Source organism: Hemicordylus capensis, chromosome 2 (assembly GCF_027244095.1).
Source record: "Hemicordylus capensis ecotype Gifberg chromosome 2, rHemCap1.1.pri, whole genome shotgun sequence".
NCBI classification, from domain to species: domain Eukaryota; kingdom Metazoa; phylum Chordata; class Lepidosauria; order Squamata; family Cordylidae; genus Hemicordylus; species Hemicordylus capensis.
In genome coordinates, this window is record NC_069658.1 from 386075297 (window position 1) to 386088542 (window position 13246).

Below are 13246 nucleotides of genomic sequence, written 5' to 3' on the forward strand. Positions count from 1 at the left end.
GAAGTTTTGTAGTTTTCTATAGTTCTAGAGAACAATAATGCTTCTGAGGAATACTCTGATGAAGGACCAAATGAAGCATAATTTTGATCATGTTTGGCTTGCATATTCAATTTTTCAAAAAAAAATAAAAATTAAGTTGCACTGTAAGGGACATTACACACAGTGGAGATCAGGACCACTGCAGGAGTAAAGGATTAAAGCCCCATTTCCTTGCATTATCAAACTCTTTGCAAGACCTGAGATTAAGGCAACACTCATGTTTGATCTTAGTGAGGGTAAATGGGAAACAGCCTCTCAAGTTTGCTTAGCAGTTTATGGTGTTTCAGTCCAAGACTAAAATCTTGATTTGTACAATAAGGCAATAAGAAATTAGCAAAGATTCTAAAGCATGTGCAAATATTGTGCACAAATGAATGCAATCTAGGGAAATGGAGTAGTTTTGCTATCCTCCCTGACAGAGTATAACACCTTTGCACTTCGAACTATGTAGGTTTAAATCAGTAGAGGGAGGGGAGAGATGTGTAGAAATCATAACAACATTGGCCCAAATCCAGGAGCTTTTTATTTCTCTGGAATGCAAACAATTCACCAGCCTGAACAAAAATTGCAGGTGGCTATTGTACATTATCTTAAATTTAAAAAAAAAAAAAAAAGGAAAGCAAGAGTTTGGTTCCATAAATTTCTGTCATAAGAAACAATTCCAAATTGTACACCAAGCTTTTTACAAAGCATCAATGTTAAAAAGCTTTCACCGGTTTCTATCATGCTGTTGTCCATTTATACCATGCAAAATGCTACATCTGCTTTACACATTTTAAAACATTAGTATTACAAAGATACAAAGGTTCATCGGATGACTGATATTTTTAAGACATGATGGTTTTGTTGCATCTCTCACTGTTCCCCCCCACCCCCCCAAGGAAGTTGAAAAAATAATTTAGTTCAAATAGAAAAGTTGTGGGATTGCATTCCAGACTTGGAATTCTGAAAGCTCGTACCTCAGTCACTTCCATTTAGAGTAACAGTGCCACTGGCCACAAGGATTGGCTTGTATGGTTCTCATATTCATAAGATCACAGAATAGGAAGGTACCTCAAGGGTTGTCATGTCACGGCTCCTGCGGAAGCAGGAGTCTCCAGACTTAAACCCTCCCTGAAAGACGCACATACAGTCTCTTCTTCACGATCTCCAAAAAGAATATCATTCTTAACATCAGATTGTTCCAATCTCAGTTATTAGTTCCATTTACATCAGCGCATCTGCAGCAACTAAGGATTAGTTCCGGCCAAGCCTCAAGAGTGACCTACAGGTGAAGAATGCCATCTCAGTCTGGGCCAATTTCACAAGGATTTAGCCCTTTGTCCTTGGCCTCTTTGTACATCCTTTGAAAGTCTTTGAAACGAGGGGCACAGCCTAATCTGGCCTCCCCAAAGTGCATGCGGCCTGTGAAGAGGAAGTCTCCTTCTCCTGGTCTCACCCCACATTGCAAGAGGGTCTTGATCTGTCCTTTCCACCAACCACTTTCTTCTGCTGGCTTGAATATCTTCGTCTTCTGCTTGTAGATTCTACTCCCGCTCACATCAATGACAGAATCTTGCTGTTCCTCCTCATTGATTACATTTTGGATGGTACCTCTAACAACTGGGAAGAAGAGAAGACAATTGGGTCAAGGGGTTATATGTGTAAAAACAGTCATAGTATACAGACAGCATACATACAGACACCCACCATTCCCATTAATGTTACCTGCACATTAGATAAGGATTATGCTTTGGGACTATTGGCTCTGTGGCATCCAGTGTGTGTGTGGGGGGGGGGGCAGTGGCCCCAGATTCCATATCTAAACTAAGCCAAAGCTAAACAAAATCTTCAAAAGATGTTATTCTTTAAACAAAAAAATGTTAGTAACCTTGTACAGTCCTGTATTGAAGTCTTCAGATAATGGAGATTTTCTTTCCCTGTATACATGTTCAGGATTTTTAATGTAATTTATATTGCCAATTTAATTTCTTTGAAATTGTTTTTACAGTTGCCTGTGATTAAGAGTCATATGATACTCAAAATGCATTAGGCACAGAAAATGTTCTTCAGTGCTTCAATATAATTGCTCTCTTGGCACCTTTTCAGGTCATATTGTTTTATGTATTGGTCAGTGACATTCCAACTCATACTGAACAGCAATGCCTTTAAACAAAAAACAAAAAACAAATCCCTGAGTGTCAATATGTAATCAGGTGGTCTATTTTAAATCCAATTCTTTTTTTAAAAAATCAAGACATTCCCTTAGAATGTCTTGACCCATAATTTAACTGGTTGCAAGTACATTTTTAGATGCTTCAGAGAAAATAAATAAGAGTGTGCACTCAGTATCTTCTTGTTCATTTCCAGTTTCCAGCAATGTACTAACCAAGAAGATGTATGCCCTCATGATGTCCAGTAGCTAAATCAATTCTCCAAGAATGGGAACAGTTCTTGTTGGAAATGTGTTTTTCTATTGGCCATCATGAACAGAGTAGTCATATGGATGGATAGTTCCCACTTTACTTCAAACCCCCAGATAACTTAAAATTTCTATCACATACAAGACAGCAGGTGTTAAGAAAACATTCTTCTGTCATCCTTTATGATCATCCATTCTGGAGAAAGGAAACGGTGAGAAAGGCAACTATCTGTGACCCGCTGGCAATTATGACAGGGGAAAGAGCCCATGTGCTAATGGAGCTTCATCTGCTAAAGCGGCTAATGGTAACCTCTGGGCTTATAAAACATGGCAGTTTTAGTTCTCAGTTTCGCCTATGAGCACTGAAATCACTCTGCTGTTTAAGACCACAAAATGCAGAAAGCAATAATTTCCTTCCTTGGCATACTACTAGGAATTTATCCTACAGAAGGTACCATCAAATGGGATTGTTAGGATAATTAGATACCCGAGCCAAAAGTCAAAGGAGATATTTCAGTTATATTCTATTAATGGCCCAGTAATGTTTAAGTTGAATTCTCTGGCACTCTGCCATGAAGAAACACTCTCAGCAAACAGCCACCTGTCCAGGCAACAGTTTCCATCAAGACAGACCCAGAGCAATCTCACTACAATTCCTGGGTCTTGCTTGCCCCTGTTGAGAATATGGTCCACACTGAAAGCCTGTATTTATATCTAAAGCACATGTCCAGGACCAGACACGCCCAGCTGTTTCATTACAACGTTTACATTAAATTCCAAGCGTGGGAAAATTGCTTTAATGCTATTTAACTATCATAAAGAGGAGAACAGCTACCTCATGAGTTATGTTGGGCAGCACCACTTGTCTCTTGGGATAACAAGACAGATAAAAAGATACATTCTATTAGCCCAACTCTGACTATTTGAAATTACAAAACCTTCAAACAAATAGTCACAGGCAGATACCTTGAGGCCAAAGATACTCAGATCAAAATTAAATAATATCTCCCACTTGTTCTTTCTTACAAAATGGATAGGTCATTTTTTGCTATAGCATTTCATATCTACACATATGCTTTCTAGGCCAATTCCAGTGGATGCACACACACAGAGAAGTTTCTTTGTAAGGGCCATGGCTCAGTACCTTCTCTCTGAATGTTGCTTTCAGTTAAATCCAGCTTTACCTCTCAGGATAGATTTTTTTACACACTGCTGGGGTTCCCACTTGATGTGGAGCTGGACCTGACATTAAACAGCCCAGTTCTATGGATTTATTTAAGCTGCAAAAGCGCAAGTACTAGCTAGAATGTCACAGTAAGAATACGATCCTACTCCTCACAACGAACCTCACTTCCCACATTGTGTTGGGCTTGGTGCACATTTTGGGCCAGCCTCCTTTGCTCCCATGGGCGAAGGCTTGTGGGATATCACACAATGGGATGGAAGATACCTGGTTTCAACTCCGCCAGAGTGGGGATACATGTAAAGCACATCCCCTTTAAAAAAAACTAGATTAAAACAGGCATTTGTCAAGGGCCTATTTAGGGATACCAAGAGGGAAATTCCTATGGCCTGCCCCCTATAAACCTTTGAACTTCTACCCCTATTATTGCTGCTCAGTCTTGCTTTGTCCACTTCAGAAAAGAGCTAGGCAAATACAATGGCTTTAATTGAAGCTCTTCAGTGGTAAAGCCCATAAAGCTTTTTCCTCTTTTCTTCCCTTTGTACTTCTTGGACACACTTTGTTTACTCGAGAACAGGGAGAAAAGGAGTCCTTGTTTGTTGCAATCTGGGGTTTCCAGTTTGTTGACTATTTGCTGAGGTTTCTGCAGGCCAAATCCACCCGATTATCAGGACAAGAGAAGAATGGCACATGAGAGGCTGATGGTGAAAGCAACAGCCGCAAACAAGTAAAGTAAACTTACCAAAGTCACTCGTGCAGACAGCCAAGAGCACTTCCGTGTCACTACAAGGTCGGCAGGGAGCTAAGAAAGAAAGAAGGGCAATTTAGCATCTTCATGTTCCACAAAACAAGCAGTTTTAATCCAAAAATAGCTTAAGGGTCAAGCCTGGTGCACCACTGAAAACAGCAGGCAATTCATATCTTCAAAGCCAATCTGCTTAAGAAAAGGTTGTTAAAAGGATTTTAACATCTCTGTCTTGTCTGGATTCAACCTCAGTTTGCTAGCCCACATCCAGCCCATCACCGCTTCCAGTCCCTGGTTCAGGACATGATGTAAACCGTGATGTAAACATACAGCAACTGTGTGATTTCCTCCCTAATTTCAATTTACTTGTGTATAACTATCTTGCTTTTCTATCATTATCCTTGGGTAGGTTTTCCCTTCTCTCAAAGAAACTTCTCTCCTAGGTGTGATATGCAGGGAGGGGCAGCTAATTCAGAAAGCAAATGGTACAGCAAGGGGAGAATATCCTTAATAGTTGCTATGGTGCAAATCATTCCAATATCATTCCTACAATTTTATTTATCTCTGTATATAATTCTCTAAGATGTACCTGTTGCTAATCCTCTGTGCGGCAGCTCTCGCGAGAGTTCGCGAGCAAGCTGCCAAGAGAGGCAGAAGAAAGTGGCAGTGGACAGGCTTGCAGGTGGTGGTGGGGGGAGCCAAGAGGGAGGGGGGAGGCACAGATGTTCTGTACCTGGGCCAGCGAGTTTTATTTATTGTTCAATGTTTATACCACCTTTCATAATGCAACTTAAGGTGGTTTACAAAAGTTAAAATAAAATAAAATTTTGTAAAAGTTAATAAATTAAACATTAAAACCTTAACACACCAAGAAACAATTAAAAAGATACAAATGCAAGAAAGCTGAGAAACCTGGCGCCTCAAGGTGAAGCCTGAGTAAATAAAAAAGTCTTTAGTTGTTTTTTAAAAGCAGTTAACAGCTGTCACAGAGTGAAGGTTTACCACAAGAGTATTCCAGAGTCTGGGGGCAACAGCAGAGAAGGCCCTGTCCCATGTGCATGACAATCTAGCCTCTCTCAACATTCACAAAGGGAGCAAAGGCCCCCCTGATGATCTTGTTGGGTGGGCAGAAACCATTGGAAGCAGGTGGTCTTTCAGGTATCCAGGGCCCAAGCCATAAAAGGGATTTAAAAAGGTAATAACCAGCAACTCGAATTGGATCTGGAAACAAACTGGCAACCAGTGTAGCTCTTTCAGAATAGGTGTAATATGCTCTGAGTAAGGAGTTCCAGAGAGAACCCTGGCAGCTGCATTCTGCACCAATAGAATATTTCAGAATATTCTACAAGGGCAGCACCACATAGAGCGCATTGCAGTAATCCAACCGTGATGTGACTAAAGCATGGGTAAGCAGGACCAGCTCTGCCTTCTTGAGAAAGGGCCACAGCTGGCACATTAGCTGAAGCTGTGCAAAGGCACCCCTGGCCACCGCCTCCACCTGAGTATGCAAAAGCAGAGCCAGGTCCAGCAACACCCCCAAGTTCCAATTGGCTTTCCTACTGACCAACAGCATCTCCGTCTTGTCTGGATTCAACCTCAGTTTGCTAGCCAACATCCAGTCCATCACCGCCTCCAGTCCCTGGTTCAGGACATCCACTGCTTCCCTAGTATCTGATGTCATGGAAAGGTAGAGCTGTGTGTCATCTGCATATTGATGACACTTAAGTCCAAACCTCCTGATGAACGCTCCTTGCGGTTTCAGGTAGGTGTTAAACAGCATGGGGGACAATACTGAACCTTGTGGGACCCCACAGGCCAAGGAGTCGAGCAGAAGTCTCCCAGCACCTCCTTCTGGAACCTCCCCAAAATAAAGGACCAGAACCGGCATTTCAGCCAGTTTGAAGGTGGGGGGGATAACTTTAAGGGCGGGGAGGGTGAACTCCCTTCCCCCGCTCGCACTCTCTGTAAAACCGTTTCAGTGGGGCGGTTCACTCCAATGCACTACCCCCAATCCCTATATCTGAGAGGCCGTCCAGAAGGATACCATGGCCGATGGTATCAAACACCACTGAGGTCCAGCAGAACGAAAAGGGATGCACTCCCTGTCTAATTCCCGGCATAGGTTATCCACCTGGGTGACCATGGCAGTTTCATCTTGCCTCTTAGGCTGGAAGTGGCCTATAGCCACCAGACTAGTAGCCATTGATAGATCTGGTCCTCCATGAATTCGTCTAAGGCAGATCTGCCACCTTATTGGTTTTTCTTTGTGAATTTAGATCAAGGTGACTCCCATGCATAATTACACAGAGCATATTTAAGAGTTGTGCAATCACAGCATAGAAAAGTTCAACAAATAGCAACAATCTAGCAATTAAAGGGTGTGTAGACCTTTCCAATGGCTATAAACCCAACTATGCCAATGCATCACTTGGACAGGCTCTGCAGGTTTGTGTCACGGGGTGAGGCTTCACATTTATTTTTCGCTACTGAGATTTCTCCACATGACCATCCTCTGGTGCAGAACTGCATGGTTGCCATGTTTATGAAGTGCCCTTGTGTATTTCTGTTCACATGATACTTTAAAATTGCATACATGGGAAGAGTAACCTACTGTGAGTGAGAACCAAACTTTAGTTACTGGAGTGACATTTATAGCGCAGAATACTGCAGAACTCAAAGCACGTAAAAAAAAAAAAAGAAAATCATGACTGCATCATGTAAAAATTCACATTGCAAAGTCCTGTGAAGTTGGGCTGCTTACAAAGCTCTTTAGTCTCAAAAAGTTTATCAAAATTACAAGAAACAAAGTTGACACACATGTGTCTGAGGACAAGAAGATCAAGTGGAAATTCAAGGAAAGATCTGTTAACAGCCCCAAGAACTTTGTTGGCTGGAAACAGCAGAGAGACCCTCCACTAATCTAATCAAGGCAAGAATGCTCTGCTCTTTGTACTCAGTCAGCTACTTCTGCTGAGAAGGTACTGCTGTTAGAAGTGCAGATGTTTCTATAATACCCTATTCAGTTATTCAGACCTCCTTTTCTCTCTGAGGTCTGCCCTATCAAGCAATATACTAATTAAATCTACCCGTTGAACTGGAGGCCCAGAGAGCAGGAAAGCGGGGTGGGACACAACCTTCTTTGTCAACCATCAAGGCATTTGCATCCATCATAAAAATGAAAAGCCATCCACTTACACCCACCCACCCACGTATTTGCAGAAAGTTAAGCGTGCTAAAGCACTTAGGGTAGGGAAGAGTATTGTTTACCCCTCAGCTGCCACTGAACATTCAAATCAAGAACCATTTAATCTCATTTCTTTTCCAGCTGCAAGTCCATTTAGACACAAACACTTCTAGGACTGGAAATAAGTCTCACCGACTTCAATGGAACCAAGAACGTAATAACCCAACATCTCTCATCTTCCTCGCCCTCCGCACCCCGCTTCTCATCTTACATAACACCCATAATGTTAACTGAGTAGTGTTAACATGTGAGCTGCCACCAGGGGAGTAATGGAGTGGGAGACGTGCAGGGACGAAGCGCTGGCTTTTCTGGCTGTTGGGGTGGGCATGGCCATGGGGGCTGTCATGGAGAGCGTTTGCACTTCTGAACTTCCTATGCATTCCAGGGGACCTGTGCCCAGGTTCACTTTTTAAATGAACATATGTTCATTTTACACAGATACACATACGCACATACAGTAGAATGTTTGAATAGGGCTAGAGAGAATTTAATAACCAGAATTATATAATGTGATCTGTTCCTTCTAAGTGCATTTAGGATTAAAATCTCATGGGCCGGACATAAAAATTCTCCATAACAACTGCAATTTGGTAAGAGCCTCAGGCATGCACACTTTCTCCACACAGTGAGTAAATTAACTAGGCTGTACCTTGTTTATTTAAATGCAGCATTTTCCTGACTCTGACATCCATTCCGGAACGGTATGGATCACTGGATCATGTTCAAACTAACATGATTAAGCCCAGTTTGTTACTTCCTCCATGTGGTGTCTGGGCAGCACACACAAGAATCTAAGACTCTTACAAGGTTGATATTTTACCCCAGAATGTAATGTCTGAAAAGATGAATCTTCATTTGATAGCTTGGCCAATTCCTATAATGCTAGGCCTCATCCCAGATAGTTTGATCACTGTATGACGAAAGATATTGACAACCCCAATGAAGCACTTGATCAGCGTAAGGAACTTCTGAATGCTTGTGAGGTTTTTGTTTTGGTTGTAAAAACACAGTACCTTGTAGTCAAGGATGTTGTTCACATGACCTTTGAGAGAGCTGGGGAAGGCGGAAGCAGGATAGCACCTACCTTCCCCCCCCAGATAATCCGGTGTAGTCCTGGGCCACACAGCTCCCGTGCCAATATGACCTGCGCTTTTGCAAGCTGCACAGCATTCTAGAGGCCAGGGAAATGCTGCCCCTCCCCCAGAAATCCCACAATGCATGATGAGCTGTGCATGATGCACCACACAATGAGCATGGTGCATTGGGGGATTCTCACATGAGCCAGGCGCTCTAGGTGCCCTGGCTCCGTGTCTGCTTGGGCTGCCTGCATGACTGGGGGCTGGGGTAAGAGGGCACACGTGCATGCTCTCTCACCTCAGTAAAACCCCAGGCTACCCAGTAAGGCAGTGCTGGGATCGGGTTGCACAAGCCTGGTAGGACTGCTCATGTGAACAGCCCTGAGGTGTTCAATTGTGGGTTGTTTGTTTTTGAAGCTACAAGCAAGAGCTCTGACAAAACCAGAGTAATTTGTGCATCCCTTTTATGTGCTTCTGATACATTTGAAACAATATGCATCCAGAACTTGTAAACAGGTCAGCGCCCCAGGGAGATAAACAAGTTGCTGCTTCAGACATTACACTGGATGGACAAATCAGTTTTGTGGTGTCCTCATGCCCTCAGCTTTCAGTAGAAGTTTGATTCACATAACAGGTGGTGCCTGGGTACTCAATGCCACTGTAAGAATGAATCACTTAGAGCGAGGAAGGCAGCAGATATGCAAGAGGAAGTCCCCCCCCTTTATTACCTTGTATGAAAGCCTGTGGGGTGCAATTTGTACAACAGGTGCAATTTGCATTGGGGGGGCACATTAAATACTGAAAAGCACATCTTAAGAATTGCAAGTCTGAAAAAATTCAGACTGGAAAAAACTTAGCCCTTTGCATTTAAGTACTCTCACAAGGAGAAAGAATTCCTTCGAAGAGCACGTTTCTGTACTTATTGATGTTCTAGTAGTGTGTTGCTATGGAAAGGCAGCTCTTGCAACTAAGATTTATGAACAGAGACCTTTTATGAGAAAATCTGCTACATGCTTCCAAAAGTAAAGCACGGCTTTTCAGAACACTGGATACTTTTGGAGGGGGGAAAATCACTGCCCTCACTACTACATTTTCTGCTTTTGAGGCAGTTTAGATACACCCCTCCTGCCCCTCCAACTTTAAAATTAAAAAAACATACACTATACACCACAATTTCCTAATCTGCAAAAGAAGGAAAAGCAAATTCCATTGCACTTCCAAAGCCCGGATACTAACTCTGCTAAAGAATCCGTGGCATAATGCTAGCATTGTGCATGCTTGCTGTCAAATCAACTTGGAATTTCTTTGATGGAGTGTCATGACCTGAAGTAACCTAAAGCAGACCTTACCGCCACTGGCCACCCCTTGACCCCCACTGCCAACTTGTGTATCTGAAGGCCTTCTCTTTACTTCTTTACAGGGGTGGAAACTAGGAGTTATTTTTACACCCATGAAGTGGCAATGCAGGCCCAGCTAACAGCCATTTTCCTTCTAGTTACTGAACAGAGCGTGGCAATAAGCACCGTCCACTGTTTTCTAACAAATTTTCAGAATGTGGGTCAGGGCTCAGCGAGGTCAGAGGCACATGATGGGGTTGGGATGGGCTTGAGGAGGATGGAGTCAGGTTCCAGAGCAGGCAGACAAGGATCATAATGATCAGAGGCAGCAAATGGCATCAAAGATAGTGGCTGGGAACTGGACAAAGTCCACCAAGTGAAGTGAGGGAGTCTATTAGTTACTTGGTTTGACAAATTGCTCAGATTAAGAAGTCAAGCCTAAAAGAGCACTTATATAGAGGCTAGGGATGTGCCCGAATTTTATATAGAGGCTAGGGATGTGCCTGGCGCTAGCGGGGGTGGAACTTTAAGGGTGGGGGAGGGTGTACTCCCCCCTCCCACCACATTTCCCCCACCGACACTCCATTATTTTTAAGCCCCTTGGGGCGACAGCGTTCCTCCCTGCTGCCCCTTTTCCCTCATGAGTCAGAGGTGGCCAGAAATAGCAACCGTGCGGGCGCCTGTTGCATGCACGTGCCCATCTGCCATGCATATGCATGCATGCGACAGGCACGGCTGCTACTTCCGGCCACTTCCGGCTGATGAGGGAAATGCGCCAGCAGGGGAAATGTGGTGAGAGGGGTGAGTACACCCTCCCCCACCCTTAAAGTACCACCCCTGCCGGCGCTGAAACACCGCCGAAACCCTCCCCAGAGCCAAAACGTTTCGGAGGCCTTTATAATGGCCTCTGAAATGTTTCGGGCTCAAGCCTATTAGAGGCAACAGAGCCCTCATTAGCTCCCTAAGTCACTCAGTTCCTCTGGGGTGGACAAGCTGCAGTATCCCTTTCAGGCACTGTCATGGGGGTGCAGTGGAGGAGCCTGGCTCAGGGTAGACAATCTTTTTCCCACTGCAAGCTGATCCAGTAGGGCAGTGAGTAAGGCTCCCAAAAGCTGTTGGCCAACACTGAAATGATCACAACTCCCCAGGCCTTTGCACATATGTTTTGCAGTTTTCCCTGTGGGTTGAAGAGATTCTTATTGTTCTTTATAGTCTTTCACATGACCAAGTACCAGAAGGTAGGAGGCAGTAAACCTTTTTCTTCTCGTGAGAACCCACAGGACACCTGCCTACCCAGCCCGTTCAAATGTAGGCAACCCAACTTTTTAACCTTGTATTTTACCGAGGCAGGATGAAAAAAGCAGCTGTCCTACTTTGGTCCACTGATCATGTGTTGAAATTCCTGTTTTAAGCAGCTCCCCAGCAGCCATGTTTGTCAGAGAGTTCTGTGGCTAGAGGGCTGCCTCTCTACTGGGAGCACAATGCATTCAGAGAGAGAGGTAGGGGCTCTTCCCTCCCGCAAACCACCTGCATAAGATTGTGTGAAAGACCTTATTATCTATATTACATCAAGCTAAATATACATTTTAATTTCACCACAGTACAGTCTCACTTAACAACTGCGATTTTACTTTTAGCCGCTTCTTAGAGATAGGCTTGCCATTCTATTCTGGAACAGCAGACAGGACATAACACACAATGGCTATGTTTGTTCTCCAGGAAAAACAGTAATTTGCCTAGATCATGCATTCCCAACCTTGGGTCCCTAGATGTTCTCCTTCAGCCATTGTGGCTGGGAATACCTGGCCTAGATAACCAATGTGACTATTTTTTCAATCTATGCGTTTGCTGTTTCCAAGCACACAGCAAAGGACATTCCAACCATAAGAAAGTGCATTTAATGGAACATAACAAGAGTTGATCTAGCCAATTATCTTCTTCCAACAATCACTAGGTTCTGACACTATTAAGGAAGTACTACAAAAACAAAGGAGGATTATGAGAGGAGTGCTGGTCTTGTGGTAGCAAGCATGACTCTTCCCCTTAGCTAAGCAGGGTCCACCCTGGTTGCATATGGATGGGAGACTAGAAGTGAGAGCATTGTAAGATATTCCCCTCAGGGGAGGGAGCCGCTCTGGAAAGAGCAGAAGGTTCCAAGTGGCCTCCCTGGCATCTCCAAGATAGGGCTGAGAGAGAGTCCTGCCCGCAACCTTGGAGAAGCCACTGCCAGTCTGTGAAGAGCTGACTGTGAAGAGCTCAGTCAATACTGAGCTAGATAGACCAATGGTCTGACTCAGTATAAGTCAGCTTCCTATGACTCTGTCAACTCTTGGAACCTGTGGTTTGCTCAACCTTGGCAGGCAATCGTCTGAGTGAGCCAGGTTAAGAGGCTTCCCCCGGGCCATATTTCCAGCAGTGAGCGGGGGCTGTGCAGAGTGCAGTGGCTGCTCTAAGGAGAGCAGCCTGCCCAATCATAGTGCGGTGGCGACCTAGGATGCGACGGGGGGAGTCCTCCCACTCTCAGCTCCTGCTGCTTATGTGGGTGCACAGCAGGCAAGCTCCTGCCCTTCCCTGCAGCATGTCCAGCATCAGCCATGAGGTCATGTGAAAGACCTCAATGTCAGCCAGGGAGTGGGGGGAGAAACACTGGAAACCACATGAAATAATGTGTTTTATGTGTTCCTAGAACTGCAACATTCACTTTTAGAATGCGAAGACAGAGATTCTGCACCTTGTTACATATGTACAAGTCCCATTAAAATGAATGAAACTCCTGTTACCAGGTGCAAGATCATAGGCCAAGGTTCTTTTTAGCCAATGTCTAACAACTATTTTGAATCAAAATCTAGACAAAGGCAAATTAGTTGTTGAACTATTGGCAGTTGTTTGTGTACCAGTGGTCAAACTTGATTACATTCATTATGGAAGGAAAACTGTTCCAACACTAGTAGTTTTTCCTATAATTACATATGGGTTCAGAAAGTCCAATTTTCTCCAAAATTGACAACAATTATGATCAAATCTGACTGGAATGAAAACCTCAGATGGGAGAACTATGAACAGCTGGGAGTTGTTTTAGGAAAGGTATACTCAAAAGGCCAAAAAGCCACAAATGCAAAATTTATTTTAAAAAAACACCAAAAAAAACCCTCCTGTAATCAAAACCAAAAAGAAGACATGCTCTCTGGGTCATTCTAATGCTACAAAAAAGATATACCATA

At 43.7% G+C, this 13246-nt stretch overlaps 1 protein-coding gene across 2 annotated transcripts in view; it reads right to left on the reverse strand.

Moving 5' to 3' along the window:
* Window positions 1-544: 544 nt before the first annotated feature.
* METRNL (meteorin like, glial cell differentiation regulator) overlaps window positions 545-13246 on the reverse strand; it is a 34480-nt gene continuing 21778 nt past the window's right edge. For both annotated transcript variants that reach the window (XM_053300968.1, XM_053300967.1), the window contains 2 exons: window positions 4366-4425; window positions 545-1641 (listed from right to left, as the gene is read on the reverse strand). In XM_053300968.1, the coding sequence (XP_053156943.1) occupies window positions 1325-1641; window positions 4366-4425 (377 nt within the window). In that variant the 3' untranslated portion in view covers window positions 545-1324. The remainder of the gene's footprint in view (window positions 1642-4365; window positions 4426-13246) is intronic.